This window comes from Crocuta crocuta, unplaced genomic scaffold (assembly GCF_008692635.1).
Source record: "Crocuta crocuta isolate KB4526 unplaced genomic scaffold, BGI_CrCroc_1.0 scaffold316, whole genome shotgun sequence".
In the NCBI taxonomy this organism is placed as follows: Eukaryota; Metazoa; Chordata; class Mammalia; order Carnivora; family Hyaenidae; genus Crocuta; species Crocuta crocuta.
This window is the reverse complement of record NW_027529682.1, coordinates 1361508-1386163: the sequence shown is the minus strand read 5'-3', so window position 1 is coordinate 1386163 and position 24656 is coordinate 1361508. Positions and strand designations below refer to the sequence as shown.

At 39.2% G+C, this 24656-nt stretch overlaps 1 protein-coding gene across 1 annotated transcript; it reads right to left on the bottom strand.

The window, feature by feature from the left end:
* Positions 1–3490: 3490 nt before the first annotated feature.
* BLID (BH3-like motif containing, cell death inducer) lies at positions 3491–20161 on the bottom strand. The gene is given in 4 exon segments (XM_077763053.1): positions 3491–3609; positions 3612–3646; positions 3912–4043; positions 20151–20161. Coding segments are annotated over 4 exon segments (297 nt in total).
* Positions 20162–24656: the final 4495 nt, after the last annotated feature.

Sequence of the window (24656 nt, the reverse complement as noted above, 5' to 3'; positions counted from 1 at the left end):
CATGATCCAATGGAAAAAATATAGAACTGAAAGTTAACAAGACATGGATTCTCCACTTAATTCTGTCACAGCATGGATGAATGGATAAAAAAGATATGGTACATATATAGCATAAATTTAGTACCACTTTTATAAAGGGAGTATAATTTTTTATACTCCATTGTATAAATGGAGTACTACTCAGCAATCAAAAAGAATTAAACCTTGCCATTTGCAACCACGTGGATGGAACTAGAGGGTATTATGATAAGTAAAATTAGTCAGTCAGAGAAAGACAAATATCACATGACTTCACTCATATGAGGAATTTAAGATACAAAACAGATGAGCATAGGGAAGGGAAGCAAAAATAATATAAAAACAAAGAGGGGGACAAAACATAAGAGACTCTTAAATATAGAGAACAAACAGAGAGTTGTTGGAGGGCTTGTGGGAGGGAGGATGGGCTAAAAGGGTGAAGGGCATTAAGGAATCTATTCCTGAAATCACTGTTGCACCATCTGCTAACTAACTTGGATGTAAATTTAAAAAGGTAAAAAAAAAATCCTGTCATAGCAATCTTGGACAAGACACTTTTCCTCTCAGATCATAAGCCTCCTCCTCGACTATAAAAGAGAGGATAAGACTAGATGAAGTTTTATTTTATTTTATTTTATTTTTTTTATTTATTTCTAGGAGAGAGACAGAGAGAGAGACAGCGCGAGCAGGGGAGGGTCAGAGAGAGAGGGAGTCACAGACTGAAACAGGCTCCAGGCTCCGAGCTGGCAGTCAGCACAGAGCCCGACGCGGGGCTCGAACCCACGAACCGCGAGATCATGACCTAAGCGAAAGTCGGACGCTTAACCGACTAAGCCACCCAGGCGCCCCGACTAGATGAAGTTTTAAATTCCCTCCAGGAAAATTCTAGAGCTGTAAAGTCTCTCTCTCTGTCTAGATTCCATTTTCTTACAAAAGTATTTTCTTAACAGTTATGATACAGATGGAATTTGGCTTTTGAAAACTAATAGAGCATCTTAGCTGATGTTAAAAACAATATAGAATCTGAACATCCAAAATGAAAGAAGAAAAGCATGAAGAGGCTCAGAATGGCGGAATTAATCATAGCAGATTATAAAAAGGAGATCCCCATTTAATGGTCTCCAAAATCTCGTGAGCACTGAGTGGATCAAAGAAGTTTTGACAAGATTCTTGGGAAATAAGGAAGATGCAAGAATTATCCATCCCATTTCATACAAAGGGAAACTGACATCCAGAAAGGAAAGGAAATTCACTCAAGATCACACTCAATTATGTTTCCCGAATCTGTTCAGAAAGAACCCACAACTGCTTCCAGTGACCATGAGAATGTGGTGCTATGGCCCAGTGTAACTGGGTAGTGTCCTGGTCAACCTGGCTTTCAAAGTCTCCGCTGAAATCACAGCTGCTATAGCACTGATTGCTAGAGAAAGTGACCATGTGAATAACCCAGGAAGACTCTTTAGAAGCTTCTCTATGGTCAAAGACATTTCCGCTGACTTTGGGTCAGAAAATCTGGTTTCCATCCCTTCCATATGCCAACTTAAACTTTTGTACATCAAGTTCCTTCTTTGGGAGTCAAAGAACTTACTAGAGAAACTCATCAAGTGTAAAACGATCTTAGGTCAACATACTGAAACTACTGTTAGAGGAGTTTTTGGCTGATATCTACTAATTATCTAAAGCAATTGTTTTTATGTACTTTTTAAATGTGTGTGTATATAACATACACTGTTCATATATGTTAAAATGTATATAATAGTATATATGTATATATGTATATAAACTATTATATGTCTATATGTACATATATGTATATTATATATATCTCCTTGAGTCTAGCTGGAGACTACACTCAAAATCAACTCCTGCTCTCTCCTCAGACTTGATATATAGCCAAGCAGGCCATTCTCGATTAACACAGCTCCCTCCTGGGAAAAGTCACAGAATAACTTTATTGATTTCCCTTTACCCTTCTCCACATTTCTCTGCTGAAATGTTTTCTTAACTCTTAAATGTAAAAGCAAAAGGAAAAGAAAATTAAAACAAAGAGATACACTTCCTTTAGGACCATGTTGATTCTCTTATATTATTTTCGATTTTCTAAAAATATTTTTAAAAAAGAAAAAAAACAGGGTGCTTGTAAAGACAAAGGAAAATGATATGCTCTCCAAGGTTTTGTGCAACAGATTTCTTTACATTGAAACCTGTGTTTTGCACACAATGCTGGACTCCGTACTATATAAACCACTTCTCCGCGTTCTCTTGTGACTTGGCTAGCCATCTTTGAAAACTGCCAAGACTTTCTGGCGAACAATCCCTCCAATGTTTCCAGGAGCCTACCCAGTGCATAGGAATATAGGGAATGTTTCTTTCTTATCAGATTTTCCTACCTCAAAAGATTCCCAACAAGATTAAGTATTTTACATGCAGAAAATTCTTTTGGAGTTTCTCAGATGGCAGCTTTAGAGAGGTCAAAAAACGAGGCTCTCTAGGCAGGCTTTCTGCTTGTACGTCTCATGATGACCGGGAAAGATTCACCCAGAGCCTCACTCTTGTTCTCCTCTGGCTTCAGAAGTGCCCTGTGCCCTTGATTCTGACTGTAGGACTGGGGTGGGGTCAGGATAGTGGAAGAAAGAGAAGGGAGACTCTGGAGTGCCTTAAAGGAAAAGCTCTAACAAAACGCAATTTGCATTTTCGTCACTCTCCCCCCACCCCCAATTCCACAGATTTAGCTCTACTTACTCTAAGTCCTGAGTTCATAAAAGCCTAATAGAATTTCTATTTCTTTAGGTTCTCTTCTCCATCACCCCCAGCTTTCCCTGCAAAGGGAAGGAAAAGGATGGACTTATTTACAACACAATCGCGATCTGATTCTTCCCCCATGTTAAGCAAATAAAGATGGCTCATGAATGAATGGATTGTGTTATTTAAAGCTGAAAGCGCATGTGAGCGCATCACCCTTCAGAAACAAGCTTAAGTAAAGTACAGGAAGGAAATGAAAGGTTTGCCAGTAAACAAGGTTACAGTGATGCACACTGTTGGGTACAATTTAGTAGAGCAATTATTAACAACACGACAAGTATCTGCTTCCAGTGTACAAATAAAAGGCATGCAAAACCACAAAAGGATAGTGATGTGCTATGCCATACTGAGGTTTAATCACAGAGTTTTTGTTTTGTTTTGTTAACAAAATGCCATTCCCCCCATTAACTTGGAAACTTAGTTTTCATTAAATGCCATTTTACTTTTTACTGGAAAAGTTTATCTTTTCTTTTTCATTCTGTGTCTCTGCACCATGTGAATCAGACAGTGATTTGGAAGCATTATGGGTAAAAGTGGTAGAAAAGCATGTGAAAAATTGGGTCATCTTGTTGAAATCAAGTTCACTTCTGTGTAGGAGAGCAGGAAGAATGGGGGGAATCTGTCCTAATATTTTGCTGTCTCTGTCTCAATTTATTCCTTTCATAGGGCTTCAGCAGGGGGAATTATGTAGCAATGCAATTTGCATCCTGGTTAAATAGGAAGGCCTCTGGAGTACATTTCCAAGAAGGATCCCCCTCAAGGTGACGGAGCCAAGATTGTAAGAGGAAACACTGTATTCTTGGGCAATATAGGCTCTTTGTTGAAACTGGCAACTGAGGGGGCACCTGGGTGACTCAGTTGGTTGAGTGTCTGACTTCGGCTCAGGTCATGATCTTGCAGTTTGTGGGTTCGAGCCCCGCATCGGGCTCTGTGCTGACAGCTAACTCAGAGCCTGGAGCCTGTTTCAGATTCTGTGTCTCCCTCTTTCTCTGCCCCTTTTCCACTTGCGCTCTGTCTCTCTCTCTATCAAAAATAAATAAACACACAAGAAAGAAAGAAAGAAGGAAACTGGCAACAGTGTTCCTGGCAACCGTGTTCCTGTTGTAGGCAAGAGGGCTCCTTCTGGCTCTGGATAAATGGAACAATGGCCAGAAGCTCGGCCTATCCAGACAGTACAAAGTACGCTCCCAGTGTCCAAGATCTAATAGAAAGGTCTCTCCTGGCTTCATGGCTTCCAGGGGTTTATGTATTCATTCCAACTTCTTCTAACCTGCCTTCACAGAGAATAGGATTTGATCTAGGTTTGCTTGAATAAACATTTCTAATTAACGTGAAGTCTCGACGATGTCCTCTCAACACGTTGGCTGCTCAGACTGCATAGAAGCTGTATCTTCTACCTAAAAGTAACAAGCCTTTCTGTGTTGATCTCTGACATCTAAAAGGCAGGGATACTTTTTTTAGAATTTTTCCCCCCAAATGTGAACACACCTGGGAGTACTTGCTTCATTTCTTAGTCAGCAAGAACCTAGAGCTGTGGATGCCTGGGGGAGTCATTCCAACTGAGATTAGAATTTCAAGAGAGAGAACATTTATCCGGCTCCCTTGTCGGGTGCTTACAATGCATGAAAGTACCAATCGCCCCATGGTAGACTATAGGGAATGATCAGTGTGAATTAAGTCATCTCCTCAATGATGTATTGCAAATAATTTCCCTGGTGAAATAGCAAGTTCCTGACCATGGTACTGTATACAAATAAATAAACAAATGTTGTTGTGTTGTTGTTGTTGTTGTTTTCAACATTGGGAAGACCTCAGAAATATATTGTTTCAACTGATAGGCTGGAATCATTGAAAAACTTGCCTCCCCTTCCTAGTTCTTTGGCTGAAATGTATTAGGAAAATGGTGCATTAGTCATTATTTCTAATTGGGAAAAAGCCTGATTATCATAGAGAATCCTGGTTAGGTGATTTGTAGAGTACTATTGTGTTGAGGAGTAGAGACTTAAGGTAGAAGGTTTTAGCAGCAGCAGCAGCAGAGAAGCTATGTGATTGGATCTGGTGTTTCATATATCTTGTATCAGAGCAAAAGGAGAAAGAATGTGCTTTGTACAAATTAACCCATAGGCCCTTCTAAACAGAACCAATATGGAACACACACAAAGGTAAGATCTTCTATAAGGAAATATACTCTCCTTTCACAACAAGCCATGAACATTGCTTGTGTTATCCTGGCCTGGCTTCCTGTTTGCCCTTAAGACATTTGGGTAGGAACTCAGGAAACAACGATGCCCCCAGTTAGCCACATTCAGGATGGTAGCATCTGTTATCATCAAAATAATGGTAGGCCTGTAGACAAAGGGGGATGAGTGGTGGGGAGACAATGGGGAGTTATGCCACACACTTTGAGATAAGCCCGTTGGGCATCTCCTTTGCAACTTCTGTATATTTCATGCTATATGCAGAATCAATATTCAGGGAATACTTGGGCATTTTTCTAAACTTACAGTGATTCCAACACTCAATTGGACCGGGGCGGGGGTGCATGGAGGTGGGGGTGGTGGCATAGAATATTCTACTCTGGCAAAATTTAATGGTAAACTGGGAAGAATCCATCAAGTGCCTTGTAGAAAATCAAAAGGGCAAAAGTAAAATTGAAACCAATAAGAAATAATGGAATCATTCAGGCTTGGATCTGAAGCCCAGATCTAATTAATAACTTAATAGCCACTTAATAATTCTGTGGACTTGGGCAAAGTACTTAACTTTTTGGAACCTCAGATTCCTGGCTTGTAAAATTGGGGACAATAATATTTTCTATGCCTATTTATTTCAAGGTTAAATGAGATAAGGAATATAAATTGTTCATCACAATGTATGGCCTATAGTAAGCACTCAACAATGTTAGTTTCCTTAGTTCTCTCCCTTTATTGAGGCATCTTTCTCAATTTCCATTTAACCTCTTTCTGTGTTTATAGAACACTGATTTTCTATACTGTTCAGCAAGTCTACTTAATTTAATAGTCCAATTTTGATTAAAAATCAGTGAGGGAAGGGATGCCTGGGTGGCTCAGTCGGTTACATTTCTGACTTCAGATCAGGACATAATCTCATGGCTTGTGAGGTCAAGCCTTGCATTGGGCTCTGTGCTGACAGCTTAGACCCTGGAGCCTGCTTTGGATTCTGTGTCTCCCTCTCTCTCTTCCCCTACCCTACTCCTGCTCTGTTTCTCTCTCCTTCAAAAATAAATAAACATTAAGATGGGGTGCCTGGGTGGCTCAGTTGTTTAAGCATCTGACTTCAGCTCAGATCATGATCTCACAGTTCGTGAGTTCCAGCCCCATGTCGAGCTCTGTGCTGACAGCTCAGTGATGATAGCTAGCTCAGAGCCTGGAGCCTGCTTCAGAGTCTGTGTCTCCCTCTCTCTCTGACCCTCCCCTCCTCACACTGTCTCTCTCTCTCTCAAAAATAAATAAAACATTAAAAATAAATAGATAAATAAACATTAAGAAAAAAATTTTTTAAATGAGTGAGTCAGGGTTCCATGTTCTTCTATTTTTTGCAAGGGTTTTGTAAGATTAGTGTTATTTAAGAGGTTAATTATTCTAAATATATGACATAGAAGGAATACAAACATTGAATAATACTTGACATTTTTGCAAAACATGCTCATAATCATAAGTCAGAATAAAGTCAGAGGAAGTCGGAAACATGCATGTGTAACTATAAATTAGACAATAAGTGGAACAGGGTGATGAAACATTGGTGGTGGATGGTATCTGTTATGTGCCAAGCACCATATAAGACAGCAGAGACTCAGAGATAAATAGGATGCAATCCTTAAACTTTAAGGCCCTTCACTTAGCATAAGAAGAGATATATGGGCAAACAACCGCATAGAAAAGTGTAAAGTACAAATTCTACCAGATAAAGTAATGGCACAAAGACTGTGCAATCACTTCTGCTGGAAGGGTCAGGGAAAGTTTCAAGAGGAGAAGATATCTAGGGTAGAGATAGAAAAATAATGAGGTCAGAACCTCGATAAAATGGACAAATTCCTTAAAAGATACAACTTACTAAACTGACACAGATGAAACAGAAAATCTAAATGGCCTTGTATCTCTCAGAGCAATTAAATTCATTATCTAAACTTTCCCACAGAGAAAATTCCAGTTCCACATGGTATGATTGGTGATTCCTATCAAATACTCAAAGGTTTGTAATCTTACAAAACCTTTCCATAAAATAGAACAGGAAACACTCCCCTTATTCCTTTTTTAAAATAAAAATTGGACAGGGGCGCCTGGGTGGCTTAGTCGGTTAAGCGTCCTATTTTCGCTCAGGTCATGATCTCGCGGTTCGTGGGTTCGAGCCCTGCGTCGGGCTCTGTGCTGACTGACAGCTCGGAGCCTGGAGCCTGTTTCAGTCTGTGACTCCCTCTCACTCTGACCCTCCCCTGCTCACGCTGTCTCTCTCTCTCCTAGAAATAAATAAAACATTTAAAAAAAATAAAATAAAATAAAAATTGGACATATAAATTAAAAGACAATCATAGACCAATATCCCTCCTAAACATAAATGCAAAAATCCTTAAAAAATTTTTAATAAATCCAATCTTGCAACATATAAAGAACATTGTCTCCCATTAAGATTTATTCCAGAAACATAAGATTGATTTGTATATAATAATCAAGGTAATTCATCATATTAGTAGGTTATATGGGAAAAAGCATATCATTATTTCAATAGATGCAGAAAAATCAGTTGATAAAATTCATATTCTTTTTTTTATTTAAAAAAACCTTTCCTATTAGGAATAAAAAAGTAATTTTTTCAATCTGATAATAGGCATTCTATAAAAACTTATTGTAAATAAAATCCTAAATGCTTAATTATAGAATTAATTCCCCATAATATTGGGAAAAAGACCGCTCTTATTCCTTCTAGTCACCATTTCACTGGACATCTTAGTAATTGCAATAAAGCAAGAAAAACAAAAGGCATAACTAGAAAAAGTAAAATTGTCTTAGTTGGTAACTGGTGTAACTATTTGTAACTGGTGTGCTTGTTTATGTAGAAAATCCTAAAATAATCTATATAACAATAGCCAGAACTAATAATTGCATTTAGCAAAATCATATGATACAGGATTAACATATCCAAGTCAATTATATTTTTAGATACTAGCAGCAAATCGTTAGAAATGAAGAATTTTAAGCCATTTATAGTAGTGTCATAAAACACATAATAATAAGGAGGAAATGTTCTAAAATATGCATAGAGTGAGTTCTATTGGGAGTCCCAAAACATAGGTCTACCTGGAACCTCAGAATGTGACCTTTTTTGGAGAAAGGTCTTTAAAGACATAATTAAGGTAAAGATCTTGAAAACATCCTACAATAGGCTGTTCCCTAAGTCCAATGACAGAGTCTGTAGACAAAAAAGGAGACAACACTGAGTCCTAGAAGAAGACCATGTGAAAACATAGGTAGACAAGTTGGCTGAGGAATGCCTAGCAAACTCCAGGCAAAGGACAGATTCTCCCTTTAAGAGTCCAGAAGCAGGGTGCCTGGGTGGCTCAGTCTGTTAAGCATCTGACTTTGGCTCAGGTCATGATCTTATGGTTCATGAGTTCAAGCCCTGCATCGGGCTCTGTGCTGAAACTAATCAATTCACTGATAAGAAGGAACAAACTATTTACACATGTAACAGCATGGTGAGTCTCAAAATCTTTATACTGAATGAAAAAAGCCAGACACAAAAGAGTATATACGATATTGATTCCATTTCTATAAAATTGTAGAAATTGCCAGCTACTCTACAGAGACAAAAAGCAGATTGGAGTGTGCCCAGGGCCAGGGTGAGAAGAAGACAGGGTGAGAGGAAGATGCAAAGGGACACACGGAAACTTTTGGAAGTGATGAAGATGTTCTGTATTTTGATTGTCATGACTGTGTGGTGGATGTGAGTTTGTCAAAACGCACCAATTGTATATTTTAAATGGATACAATTTGTTGCATGTAAATTATATCTCAATAAATTTGCTGAACATACGGATAGCAGCTAGAGAGGGGGGAAGACAGGGCATGCAGAGAGAAGAGGAACAAAGGCACGGAATACATCTATGCCTTATCTCAGGAAATAGTTTACAAATTCCCTCCAGGCAGCAAACCTGTCTTGTATTTCATCTATGGTCCTATTGGTGTCCAGAAATAAGGAGGGTAACGATGCTTCTGAGTTGCATGGAATTATTCAGTATATACTCACAGGTAGTTGTTTAGAGAGTGCTAGATCTACTACTGGAAGACTAAGTAGAAATCTTAATCTTTATCCTTCTAAGACCCACGGAAGTCACTTTCTCTCTCAAAGCCTAATGAAAGTCACAATATCCTTGCAATACAGTTGTTGCAAAGGTTGAAATACCTATGACAGTTCCTAATAATATTTCAGTACTTGCTACATATCCATGACAAAGAGTGGGGCTTCCAAACATATTTGTTGATTGACATCCCAACTGTTATTTGGTTGTTCATATATTCAAATCTCTTATTGTCTGTATACTTGTTTTCCATGTCAAATAATTTTCCCAATCACAGACAAACTTTTATGTCACTTTGGTCAATGAAGTACTCCAGAAATTAAGAGTTGATTTTATCTATCTATCTATCTATCTATCTATCTATCTATCTATCTATCTATCTAAATTTTTTTATACTTATTCATTTTTGAGAAACAGAGAGAGACAGTGCATGAGTGGGGGAGGGGCAGAGAGAGAGGGAAACTCAGAATCTGAAGCAGGCTCCAGGCTCTGAGCTGTCAGCACAGAGCCCAATGTGGGGCTCGAACTCACAAACTGTGAGATCATGACCTGAGCTGAAGTCAGATGCTTAAACGACTGAGACACCCAGGTGCCCCCTATTTATTTATTTGTTTATTTATGGGAGAGAGGGGGTGCAAGTGAGTGAGGGGCAGAGAGAGGGGGAGAAAGAAAATCCCATGAGGGGCACAAAGAAAGGGAGAAAGAGAGGGAGAGAGAAGCAAGGCTCACCTGGAGTAGGGTTCAAGCTCACCCCATGCAGGGCTTGAACTCATGAACCATGAGGTCATGACCTGAGCTTAAGTCGGATGCTGAACCAACTGAGCCACCCAGGCCCCCCTAGAGTTTATTATAATATTAGGTTGGGCAGGATACAATTACCAAGGTAAATGCGTTCCTCAAAGAAAAATCACAAAAAGCATCCCACAATAGAAGTGACTTGGGGATGTTGCATTGTTTCTAGAATTTCTAAGCCATTGCTTTAGAGTGCTGCCATCAATGGAGAGCAAACTATTGTCTAAACAAAAAGCAAACACACAAAAGATAAACAAGTCATGGGTAAATGTGGTCGCAGTGTGAAGATTTCAAGGAGAAAGGAGAATAATAGGTACAGCGAGGGCATATGATTAAAGGAAATCAAGGCAGAAGGAGGCTCCTTAACTCAGTTGCTTAGAAGAGGAAAATTGCTAGGAGATTGTCTTTAAGAAGTAACCAGACTCTTTTAGGAAGGGGAATACGGGGATCCTTTTCCCCCAAAATAAAATGGATAATATACTCACACTTTCAAAGGCTGATTGATTCATAAGACCATTTGATAGAAATGGCAAATGATAGAGGAGAACAGTTCTACTCATTGAGAAATCCTGGGATTGAAGACCTCAGATGAGCCTCACTTCTCCAGGTTCTGTTGTACACTCTTCATGACATACAGGGAGACGTGGGTTGCGTTTTAATACATTTTTGTTGGTAAACAAATTTCATTCTTTGAAATTTTTTTTTAATGTTTATTTTTTAGAGCAAACCAGAGCACAAGTGGGGGAGGGGCGAGATGGGAGACACAGAATACGAAGCAAGCTCCTCCGAGCTGTCAGCACAGAGCCCCACAGGGAGCTCGAAGTCACCGGGCTTGAACCCATGAACCTCCCATGAACCTCGAGATCATGACCTGAGCCAAAGGTGGATGCTAAATTGACTGAGCCACCCACGTGCCCCACAAATTTCATTCTTTTAGTTTAGGGGTGAGCAAACTACAGGCTCTGAGCCAAATCCATCCTGCTTCTTGTTGTACTGGAATGTGCTTGCTCCCATTTGTTACTCTTGTATGGCTGCTTTTTCACTATAGTGAAAAATGGCGGAATTCCACAATGGCGGAATTGAGTAGTTGCAACACAGACCCTGTGGCCAACAAAGCCTAAAATATTTACTCTCTGGCCCTTTCTCAATAAAGTTTGATGGCCTCCTGTTCTGGATCGTGCAAAGTTAGATACAGATCCTGGACTATCTGCATCGATGTTGTGTCAAGAATAGGGGAGCTGTTCTAAAGAGATCTTTCGAAAGTTTTTTCTTCTCTAGGTGTTAGTGGAATCCTATTTAAAAGTGAATTATCCCTTTTCTGAAACCATTTTGCTAAACTTATGAAAAAGGTTGCAATATTTGAAAAGCCTTTTCATCCTTTCATAAGTTTATGGATGAAATTGTGCAATGGACTCAGAAAGAGAAGTTCAGTTTCAGGGTGCCACTTAAATAGAACCAGCTATGAGGCAATCTGTGTTTCTCTGTTGTCTCATTGAGGGACAGGGTTTATCTCTGGACTTCTATCTGGGCCATGACTAAATTCTGAGGCCCTAGAACCACCTGTGCCAGCAAACAACATAAAACTGAACAGAGAGGACACCATTCCCAAGACTGAGGTTCAGTTTTGCCTGTTAACATCTCCCCGTTTATACCCGGCCTTTAGAATCTGAGACTCTGTTTGTTTCCACTTGTTCCTCTTCTGTAAATTACTCCTCTATACTTGAACCTTAGTCTGCCATCAGCAAACCCTTTCTGCTTATTTGAACTTCTGGTCCTGTTCCTTCCAGACAGCACTGGCCTCATGCTATCCATATCTTGGTGTGACCCTGGATCTTTAGTCCTCCCTGGGTACGAGTTCAACCATGTATAAAATGGGAATGCTGTGTTTTAAGCTCTCTGCACAGATATACTAAAGATAAGTAAAAAGGCCTCTAATGGAAATACAAACGCTATTCTAAGTCACAAGCATAATAGATTCTTTCTCTTTTGTTAAAGACATCCTTTTTAAGAAAGTTTATTTATCTATTGAGAAAGAGAGAAAAAGAGAGATAATGGTAAGCAGGGGAGGGGCAGAGAGAGAGAGAGAGAGAATTCCAAGCAGACTTGTGCTTTTAGCACAGAGCCCACTGAGGGCTTGAGCTCATGAACTGTCATATCATGACCTGAGCCAAAATCAAGAGTTGGATGCTTCCCCGACTGAGCCACCCAGATGCCCCCAAGGTTGTCTTAATATTGATATGACTAAAGTCAATCTAAATGATAGTTGTCATCAAACTATTTCTATATCAGTTTAAAATAGGCAATCTAGGGGTGCCTGGGCGGCTCAGTCAGTTAAGTGTCTGGCTCTTGGTTTTAGCTCATGATCTCACAGTTCGTGAGTTCAAGCCCCACTTCAGGCTCCACGCTGATGGTGCAGAGCCTGCTTGAGATTCTCTCACTCTCTTTGTCCCTCCATGCCTTGTGTGTTCTGTCTCTCTCTTTTAAAAATAGATAAACTTAAAAAATAGCCAATTTAGAAATTATCATAAATTTTAAACTTAAATACTTTTCCTCCAAAAAGTATGAGAAGAAAGAATACAGTCATATGTTCATTTTCAGAAAAACCTAAAATAATAAAGAAAGAAAATAATGCGACACATCACCTGACATATGCAAAGCCCACCTAAGTACTTAATTTTTTTTAATGTTTATTTATTTTTGATAAGGAGAGAGAGAGAGACAGAGCACAAATTAGGGATGGGCAGAGAGCGACGGAGACAGAATCTGAAGCAGGCTCCAGGATCCAAGTGATCTAACGAAGCCTGATGCAGGGTTTGAACTCACAGACTATGAGATCATGACCTGAGCCAAAGTCAGACACTAAACCACCTGAGCCACCCAGGCACCCCCAGCTAGGTACTTATGAAGACTCATAAATAACCTTCAAACACTTAACACAAAACCTGAAGCTCTGAGCTAATCATGGTATTTCTTAATCTTTCAATAATAAAATATAACTGTGATTTTCAAAGTGACTGTTTCCCTTTTCTGTGTCCACCCTAGGGTTGTGTGTTTAGCATACTCTTCAGTCCTTGGCTCTCAGAGCACTGTTCCATGATTACTGGGGACAATACTTTTCAGAAGCACTGAAAACGACGGCATTCCCATTGGTGAATGACCACCACTTTACTCTGGCTTAATAAAACAGCCACCAAGGGGCACCTGGGTGGCTCAGAAGGCTAACCTTCCGACTTCGGCTCAGGTCATGATCTCATGGTTTGTGGGTTCGAGCCCCACGTTGGGCTCTGTGCTGACAGCTAGCTCAGAGCCTGAAACCTGCTTCAGATTCTGTATCTCCCTCTCTCTCTGACCCTCCCCTGCTCATGCTGTCTCTCTCTCTCAGAAATAAATAAAAACATTAAAAAATTTTTAAGAAATGGCCACCAGTAAAATTGACAAAATGGTGTGTGTATATGCATATATTTGGAGAAAGACACCCAATATGGGAGTGTAATATTTATCTTTATTTGTATAATTCCATGGTAAGCTAAATTTTCCTTGCATCTGCTTGATTACAGAAAAGTTTATCCTTTCTCCACTTTCCAGACATGACACTTTGCTTTCCATCCCTCAAACACATGCTAACTTGTTACCTAATAATCTATACTGCACATAGAGCACTCTGCTCCCCAGTCCTGAGGTCAGTATTTCGTCAACCACTACCTCCTGGCACCCATCCTGGAAGACAGCAGTGAGCCAACCACACACTTTTGGACACTCGTATAGCAAGCTGAATGTCTCCATGATACATTATGCCTTGATTTTAGAACCCCCTTGGAATGGTGTAGTGACTCATTTCACTTCTAGTGTGCCACCATCTTGGATTACTGTTTCCCTAGATCTGACTATGTTTCAGAGAAATGAGCTGCAGGTGACCCAGGGGAGCAGTTGGAAGGGCAAAAACAAAAGAACAGGAGGGGCAACTGCCAACCATCAATACTAAGATGACTAGAAAGCAAAAAAACAAAGAAAGACTTTATGAGAGTGTAGACTTCAACAATGGCCCACTCTACTAAAGGATGACCCTAAGCCACCAAGTGGGTTAGAGGCAGAAAACTGCTTTAAAAGACTAAGAAGGTAGGAGTGTTGTGAGGCTCAGATAGGTAAGCTTTTATTCTTTTTAAAATTTTTTTAAATGTTTTATTTATTTCTGAGAGAGAGAGAGAGACAGGATGAGCAGGGGAGGGTCAGAGAGAGAGGGAGATACAGAATCTGAAGCAGGCTCCAGGCTCTGAGCTGTCAGCACAGAGCCCGATGCAGGGCTTGAGCCCATGAACCGTGAGATCATGACCTGAGCAGAGGTCGGATGTTTAACTGACTGAGCCACCCAGGCACCCCAGTAAGCTTTTATTCTTATAAAAATGTACTTACATGGAAGACATTGTTCCTTGATAAAATAGAATAGCTGAGAAATTGCAGATATAATTGAAGAGGGGCTCATTTAGCGCTTTTATGTGGCCATCTTATATTTTTTTTCTCTCTTGCTCTTGCCTGTAGGGTCTCCAGAGAGGGCAAGCCTATGTGACTTTGGCCCCATGCATAAGCACAGTCAGGTGCTTAATGAATGAGCAAGAGCTTAATAACAGGGTCTTCTCTAAGGGTTGATTAATGGGACTTCAAGTTAATATGATTTCATTCTCTCTTTGCACTTTTATTTTAGTGGTTGTAGAGAGATGACAAATTGAGCGTTCATTGAAAGAAAAAAAGTAGAGTGTTCTATTTGGAAGTAGGTAGATAGCTTTGTTAGAATATTTGCTGATGGTTAAAGAATAGGATTTCGAGGATTTTGTTCCTGGGACTCATTCTATGATGAGGACATCATCTATGTTAGCACACTTCCATTTCCAAGATTTTCATAACCACATTTACCATTTGTAACATATTAAGAGGATCTGCAAAATTAAGGGATCCTTGATTTAATCAGAAATGGAATTTGTTACTTTTGCAACCATCCACCTCTGAGCCAGAAAATCAAGGGGACTTGACAGCTACTGTGGTCCTATGCTTCTGCCACACCTCAAAGGAAGCATTCCACAGAAACCCTTCTCTCCATCCTAGAGGATGATGACTCTATAGTCTTAGGTTCCCGTCTGAAATATACTTGTCTCTCGTCTGCACTGAGTCAAACAAAAACAGGAAAACCAACCTCCTCCTATACAGGATTCTCCTTACAAGTTCTCTCTCTCTTTTTTTTTTCCAGCCATCATTCTTCCAGACTGAAAATATGACAGTTAATTTTCGATTTGCCCCTGCTTCCCCCTCCCCAAACCCATTTTTACAAAAGATACAAAGTCTATTGCTCTTCTGTGACCGTGTGCCTTTTATCTGTTCCTTCCTCTCAACTTTTCACTATTGTCTTTGATGAAGTTTTTTGCCCCCTCACTTTCAGGATAACTCCAGCGGTCTCCCTACTGGCCTCCCTCTCTCCAGCTTCTTTCCCCTCCAGTCCATCCGCAGCTCCATTAACAGAATATATATAGATATACTTGGCGTTAAATTCTGCTTTTATTTTGTCATTCCCTAACCCGCAGTCTTCATTGACAACTTATGCCATCTCATATCTGTAAGACCATGCACGTAAGAAAACCCCACAAGTAGCCTAACACTAAAGAATTATTGTCCTTAGCAAGAACAACTCTTCCTGGCTTTTAGGAAGTGACATAATATAACCCATCTTCCTTGAAGTGTAACCTGATTTGAAACTGCTGACCAACATGCTACCTTGGGCTCTAGTTGGGTCAGGCTCGACGCTGTCAATGAGCATTGACCTTTACCATGCACTCCCTGCAGAGGGAGACACGGAGGCTGCCTGACAGTATAGGTGGGAACTTTATATATGGTGAAATGACCAGATACACATGGTTTGCTCATGAGCTCTGTTCTTGACCCTGTCTTGTTTATTTGATTAAATCCTTGGATGAAAAAAGATTATATTCTTATCAAATCTTCAGATATTAAAAGTGAGAGGAAATAAAAGCTATGCCAGCCAACAAAATCAAAGTTCAAAGAGAACTCTGACTAGAGGTCAAAATGAAGAGCACCAAATATGAGAGAAATAAATAGGTTTTGAATGCTAGGTTCAAAACTCCAACTGAATGGGGTGGGGGAGACCTCACATAACAATTCTTTTAAAATATTCCCAGAAGAAGAGATCAGCATAAGGGTGAGGATGTGAGGAACAGGGTACAGGGGAATGGATTATTTTTAAGGGAAGTATGGACCAAGCCAACACACTGAGTTCTGAAGGATCTAAAAGCCGTATATAGTATGTAGATTTATTCATGTTTCTCTTAAAAAGAGGACATTAAGAAAGGATGTTATGTCTTTTCTTTTAGGACTATCCTTAAAAAACAGGGAGTAAGGGGTACTTGGGTGGCAGTTTGTTAAGTGTCTGGCTTCGGCTCAGGTCATGACCTTCTGGTTTGTGGGTTCAAGCCCAACACTGGGCTCTGTGCTGACAACTCGGAGCCTGGAGTCTGCTTCAGATTCTGTGTCTCCCTCTCTTTTTGCTCCTCCCCCACTGGCACTCTGTCTTTCTCTCTCTCTCAAAAAGGAATAAACAAATAAACATTTTTAAAAAGGGAGTAGAATTATTCCCTGCAGCAACAGAAGGAAGAACTAGACCCACCGGAAGAATAAGATGTATTGATAAGTTAACTTCAATGACTAAAAGTTCAAGTGCAGACACAGTGACATCAAGACAGGAGCTTTTTCTTTTCTTTTTATTCTTAGAGTGTGCAGAGTCTAGACAACATGAAGTTTATCATTTTTTTTTCAAATGTTTATTTATTTCTGAGAGAGAGAGAGAGACAGCATGAACAGCGGAGGGACAGAGAGAGGGAGACACAGAATCTGAAGTAGGCTCCAGGCTCTGAGCCCGATGTGGGGCTCAAACTCGTGAACTGTGAGATCATGACCTGAGCCGAAGTTGGCTACCCAACCGACTGAGCCACCCAGGTGCCCCCTAGTTTGTCGGTTTTTAACCTCTAAGGTGCAGTATTACTCCCTCCCACATGCATAACACACTGTGCTCACCCACCTGTCTATGATACTGATAATATATGCTTTCCACTCAGATATCTCTGTCTTGTCCTTCTCACTAGACTGGGAACTCCTTGAAGGTAGGAATTGTGTTTTTTATCTATATAGTTCTGGGTTCTAACACAGTTTCCAGGGAACTAAGGTACATGATGTATTTCACTGAATTTCCTGAATTATTCATTTCTGCCTAGGAAAGTCCTCTTGCCCTTCAAAGCCGGGCATGAGTTGCCACTTTCTATAAGATGCCTCCCCTACTCCTCCAGCTTTTTATTCTGTGCCATACTATTTGCCATAATGTAGTTCTCCATTTCTTTCCTTGTAGAGTGCTTGCTGTTTAGTGAGTGCCCTACCTATCTCCCCAACTAGATGTCAGCTCCCAGTGAACAAAAAGATACCATTTAAAAATTAAGCCACATACTTATCACTGCGCTCAGCACTGAATGATTATTGATAATTGCTAGTGGAATACAACATACTCTAAAAAACTGTAACATTAAAAAAAGTCTTATTACAAAGAGAAATATAGTAACAAAGAGAAAAATAGTAACTTCATAGTGGAAAAATATGGCAGACACTACCTTAACCAAGTGATCAAAATTAACATCACTAGGAAGACTAGTGAGACATCACTGGCTCTGCTATGATGTCATCATCTCTTCTGTGGACTTCTTGCCAAAAAGTAACCACAGTCTAATCATCAGAAGACATCCCATAAGTCCAAACTGAGGGACAGTCTACAAAATACCTGACCAGTGGTAATCATTAAAAATATCTGGGTCATGGAAGAAAAAGAAAGACTGAACAACTCTCACTAAAGGAAAGAGACTGAGGAAACATGACACTAAATGCAGGGTGGACTCTGGACCAGGAAAGGGGCATTAAAGGCAAAAGTTGAGAAATTCTAATAAAGTCTATGGATAAGTTAGTAGTATTATAACAATGTTGATCTCTGAGTTTTGATAATTATACTATGGTTATAAGCAATGTTAACATTAGGGAAATTTAGATGAAACACTGTACTTTTTTGTAAGTTGTCTATTAAGTCTAAAATTCCTTTGAAATGAAACATTTAAATAAATCATATTTTGGTTTTCATCAACCAATTAACAAGAGAATAGCATCTATGAAAAGCTTGTACAATTTGAGGAGGCAATGGTCATTAGTGATAAAGAATTTGAGTGAGGATCTAACCAACTAAAACACCTGCCTTTAACCCAAACAAGGTACAGTTGATTCTCTTTATTTGCAGTAGTTCTGTCTATAGAGTTGCCACAAACACTGAATTCATGAAGACTGAAGAATTGCTCCCAGGGGAAATACAAGGAGTGTTTCCTGCAAGCTTCCGGTCATGTTTTCATCAACCGGTCAATACATAACCTTGATTTATGTGTGTTTCTGTTTAAAGACACCTATTTAATATATATTTTGTTGATTCATTAACATTGAACTCCCAGACAACAGCTATAACTCATGCCTGAATGAAGCTTATCTAACACATGTATTTTCTCCAAAAGGCACATGATAGCTTTTTGTGCTTAGAAACTAGATAGCACTACAGCATTACACTTGGGGGCCATTTTAAACAGTGATTTCATTAACAAAAGTGCAAAAATGGGGAAAATGTAGCACTAAATAGATCTCAAAAAGGACACTGTATGAGAGCTGAGACAAGGAGGCAGAACGTGACCTTGTTTGACCTCAGCTTGGAATGTGTGAATGGAGCAACATACATTTTCGATGCTCTGTGCGTGTCTGCCAATGACCACAAAAAGGCATTGCTAGTATTAATTTGAGTCTACAAATAAATACATTTTAGTGAGTTGGCAAACATGAAAATATGGAATTCATAAATGAGCATTCACTGTACTCTAAAACACATCCAGTGATTGTGAACTTATGTACTTTTGCTTTAAATGAAAAAGAGAATAAGTATAATAGTTGCATTTGAAGTGACAAATTGAATTCTTGAAAAATCAGAAGGTAACTAAGGATTCTTCAATAATCAGAGCCCAGCAGAAAGAATGGGGTTTCTTCACTAAGACCTGCCTAGTTTTAGCATCACAATTTTCTTAGAGATGGGAGATAGTTCATGAAAATTTCTCTCTGAATTTCCACTCTGTTTGGGGATGTTTTAATTCTATAATTTAGTTCTGTATCATCTTATCATCTTTCCCTCCATGCTGTCTGAGGGCTTTCTAGTGGGCTGACCTCATCAAGCCTAATGATATTTATCTTCTTTCATTTCTGTGACTGTGGTCAACAGTAACATGGCCATAACCTGAACTTCATCATCATCTGGAAAAGCTCCACCCTCTGGAAATCTCTTACTTATTACATATCCACTCCTCCAATAGAATTGAACGTATTCAATTTCTACTTGTTTTTTTTTAATTTTTTAAAAAAATTTATTTCTGAGAGAGAGAGAGAGATAGAGCATGAGCAGGGGAGTGTTAGAGAGAGAGGGAGATACAGAATCTGAAACAGGCTCCAGGCTCTGAGCTGTCTGTCAACACAGAGCCTGATGCAGGGATCAAACCCACAAACTGTGAGATCATTACCTGCGCCAAAGTCGGGGGCTTAATTGACTGAGCCACCCAGACTCCACTCAATTTCTATTTGTGATATAAGAAGCCCACAAATTCTTTCAGATCTCCTCAGTTAATCACTCTCTTCTAGCTGCACTTCAACTTCTATTTAGTCAATAACATTTGTGAAGACATTTCAATGATGCTTTCACTAGAATCCCAGGATCTTTATCTTCTGATCTTTTATATATTTTCATTTTCCAAACTCTGATCTTCAGTATCATCATGTGTTTCCTGTTTCTCTCCCTGGTCTGCCAAATACTGCTGTAAAACTGCACAAGACCATATTGTTTAAATCCAAAGTAAATTAATTTACTTAATCAACCTTTGGCAAGTATTTGTCATCCTTATTCTTATTTATCTACTGTTGAATCCCAACTGCACATACAGGATAGACCAAATATTCCCTCCTCTCTACACACGTTGCCCACACACTAGTTCAGATGGATATAGGGATCACCTGAGTCTATCATAATAAGTTCTTAACTAGTCTCCCCATATCCTGTCCACTTTATATGCTAATTAATCATCTTAAAGTGGGCAACTAATCAACCTACCTGATCCCCATAGCTACCTGGCAAAATTCTAAACACCTTTACATGGCATTCAACTCCTTCTATGAACTGATTTCAGATTACTTGTAAAGTCTTTTCTTCCTTCTACTATGTCTAAGCCCAAATGGACTATTTCCATTCCCAAATAGGTCCCACATCTTGCCAATTAAACCCCTTCTTCACGTTTTTCCATCAGGAATAGTTTGTCCCTAATCTCTGTTCCTCAAGCCCCTGCATAAGAGACTTATCTTCCATGAAGCCTCCTCTGATTCTATGATTGGAAATATCCTCTTCCTCTGACTCACTGCAGCATTTCAGAACTGTATTTAATGTATTTATATTTGTGAAGTAATTATTTTATTCTCTTCACTACATTTAAAGATCATTGAGGGCAGAAAACATCATATCTATCTTGCATTTACCACAGCACCTAACATAAATGTTCAGTAAAGCACTATTTAATAACTTAATGAATAAATTATATATTATATATATTATTTATATATATAATTTATGCATAACAGAGAAGATCGAACACATACAGCACATTGTGAATGGCCCATATTGTTAGTGTTAATTACTGATTAACTATTGACAAATTAAAACCTGAAACAGACATTTAAAAAAAGAGAACAGAAGAGAGGCAAATTAACAATTATTTGATAAAGTGAAATGAAATTGATTGGGAAAACCAATGAGTGGTTAACTATCGTAACAACTCTCTGGGCATGACTGTACTGAGATCCTTTCAGGTAGAGAGAGGTATTTATTTTGTTCCTGGGATTCAAAAATAAATGATAACATATGAATAAAATGTATTCACTGAATTCTTAAATTGAAGAGACATTGCTAGATGCTGGTGGTATTGTGATAGTATGTCACTTAATTGGAAAGACATTTTAATTTTGGTAAGTGAAAAAGGTAACTCAGTACTTACTGTCTACTCCATTTGCACAATGAATGCTAATGAAACAAATAACCGCTCTCACTAACCACCTCCATCATAATATATATTCCTCAGCTTAAGAAAACTTCAGAAACTATAGTAGAAATGTGGCACAGTAGGAAGCTACAACAACTGTGGAAGGTTAGTAACATCAAAGCAAAGCCATTCATCATCTTCATGACCATGATGGTCTTATTTACACTCAATAAACAGTGCAGAAAAGGGTAGATTTCATCAAGGGAGATTTCCTCCCCTTTATGTTTCATCCCATGGTAGGGAAATTGCATGTGATTCCCCAGAAATAAAAATTAAGTAATAAAATGTGGTCAATTGTGTTCCGATAAGCATTAATGTCTTTCATTGGGCCTTATTCTATATATCCATAGTTTACTGAATGCTTACATTTCTGAGAACCCCCAATATTCTAAGAAAATGTTTCAAAAGCCCAGCATCAACTACATCCTACTATTAAACATATTTCAGAGTCAATCTGGTGCGCTGGAACAATAGCAGAATGAAAGAAAAAATCTGTAGATGATACAGAATGCAACACAGAATGGAAATGGGTGTGTGTGTGTGCAAATGGTAGCTGAGTTTACCACTCCCTAAATCACGGGCCTATCAAATTGTTTACTGAAAGGAAATCTGGTTCAAGTGAGCCAACACTTGTTAAGCAACTATTATGTGTCTGCTTGAGAATAAAAGGGTGATTGAAATGGCGTCTGTCCCAGCAAAGAATTCACTAAAGCTCTCAGTAAAACAGACGTGTGGAGCACTCGTATAATGATATGCTAGCTGTTTGAACAAAGTGTTATGTGAGCACAAAGGAAGAGCTGCCTGAGGGAGGTGAGAGGGAAACAGAGAGAGAGAAGGTGACCTTTGAGCTAGACTTAGGAGGACACAAACAGTCCAAACAAACGCATCCTCCACCATGAACACGGCCCTCAGCAGGGATCTAAGTTTTAGGGTAATTTCAAAGCATGCGCTATGAAAGTGATGGAGATGAAAGCTAAATCATTGTAGAATGTGACGAGACACCAAACGGAGATAAGTTAGTAAAATGAGCCATGTTCTGGAGAGTGATACTCTCCCTAAAACCAAAGACTGCGGCATGAAGAATATATGCTACATTTCATGTTGAATTTATTGTGGGAAGGGACCTGAGAGACGTCTTCACTTGACACAGTGGGGGTTGGGAGTGACTTATGGAACTTGTAGCATGTACTATATAAGAGAGCCCATAGAAAAATTGTCCTCTCTTAAGAAAATGCTTTCGTTTAAGGGTAAGCAACATAATCAATTGTGTAGTAAGTTACAGGATGTCAGAAAGTAATGCATTGTATTTATAAGGCCTTTCTCCTTCGTGCCAAACTGGAACGGACTTTCAAATGATAAATCAGGGCTGGGGAAGCTGAAAGCGCAGCGGAAGGGACTGATCGGCAAGCCCTCAGACAGAATTCCTCACTACACCCCATTTTTATCAGAAATGATCATCATCCAGACACTTCCCCTGAAAATAAAGAATGGCCTGATGCCTATCCAGTTGGCTTAGGAACACAATTCATGGGTAATAGTAGGGTCTCGTCAGCTCTTGTCATCTGCCTTCTTATTTGGTGTCTCTTCACCACATTCTTGTCACCTGTGTATGCCCCTGTAAGCTGGGCAAGTAATCAGTGGAGAAGCTTACTTCCTCTGGAAGTAAGATCTCTTGACCCTCCCTTTATTTTTTAAGGACGTCCAGTGTCATGTATGGAGATTTGATTTTAAAAAAATCAACAACAACAATAAAATCAATTTAGTGTTAGTCCTAGACAATTCAAAGTATCACCTGATGGAGAAAGCATAAAGTGTTTGTACAACACAGAGTGGGAGAAAAAAGGCTCCTTAAAAGCATTGTCTTTGCCAACACAATCCCGAGGAAATGATTGTTTTATTAAAAAATTGAGATTCCTCCCAATGCTTCATTTTTCTTGATAAACATAGCCCAAGGCACAAAAACACATTCTTAATAAAGCTGAAATGCACAGTGATTATGTTTTATTTATCATGCTTGTATTTTTCTGGCAATTTTTATTTTTCTATCATTCCCAACATTTTAAATTTCCCATGTGCCCGGGATAGAATGTAAAATTAAAACAACAATTAAACCAAATCTCCATTGAAGAGTTTTCTTGAGAAGTATGGCAAAGGTTTACTGATTTAACAGGACAATATGTTTATAATTTGCTGGTGGCAGAAAAATAATTCACTACTGGGGAATTCTGACATCTAAAATCTACATATTGAGATGCTGGAAGGGAACTAGAGAGAACGTCTATGATTTTAATTTACTTATCCTATTTAGAAAAAAAAAGCCACTTGAGTCATTCTGGCTCACTTTCCTTAGCATTAGTCATACTGCATTTCCTTAAGCCTGTGAATGTGTTTCTATGTAAATAAACTATGTAGTTCACTTGGGGATAAAAGTCACAGTATTTAGAGATTATAAAGACCTATTAGATCATCTGGTCTGGCCCACAAGAGATAGTCCCTAGATAGGGAATGTAACTGTTGATCTTTGCCAAGAGGCCAAGAAGAAACAGTTGGCAAAAGTATTTTCCATGCTTTTTAAAAATTTTAACTTATCTAATAGTGCTTTGGTCACTTCCCAAATGGACTAGTAAAATTATCATTAAACAGTTTCACTTACCAGGGAGACACAAAGCTTAATTTATCTGAGTTGACAATGTTCCAAGTGCCTCCATTTGTTGAAGAAATGATCTTGTTTGCAAAATATGAACAGTAAGAGGCCTGCTCTTTGAACTAGTTGGCGGTTTCCTTTCAGTGAAGAGAGTCCAAAGGCAAGTTCTTCTTAACTTTTTCCTAATCAATTTTCACAAGTTTCAGAGCAAGTAGATATTAACACATGGATTTGCTCAAAGTAGGATATACATACAATAGAGTACGATATGGTACCAACTTACTCCATTACAGATCAGAGTGTTTTCCATTCCCAGTTCACATTACGTGAAACTGGGAGTAATTTTGAAATTCAAAGTATGGAGAGGTTTGGAATTATGGTAAAAGTCAAAGAGCAAATCAGGGGGCACCTGGGTGGCTCTGTGGGTTAAGCGTCCAACTTCGGCTCAGGTCATGATCTCACGGTTTGTGAGTTTGAGCCCCGAGTCGGGCTCTGTGCTAACTGCTCAGAGCCTGGAGCCTCTTCAGATTCTGTGTCTCCCTCTCTCTCTTCTCCTCCCCTGCTCACACTCTGTCTCTCTCTAAAAATTAAATAGAGATTAGGGGCACCTGGTGGCTCAGTCGGTTAAGTGTCTGACTTCATCTCAAGGTTCGTGGGTTTGAGCCCCATGTTGGGCTCTGTGCTGAAAGCCAGCTCAGAGCCTGGAGCCTGTTTCAGATTCTGTGTCTCCCTCTCTCTCTGACCCTCCCCTGCTCACGCTGTCTCTCTCTCTCTCAGAAATAAATAAAACATTAAAAAGAAAGAAAGAAAGAAAGAAAGAAAGAAAGAAAGAAAGAAAGAAAGAAAGAAAGAAAGAAAAAATTTTAAAGGAAAAAAAAGAGCA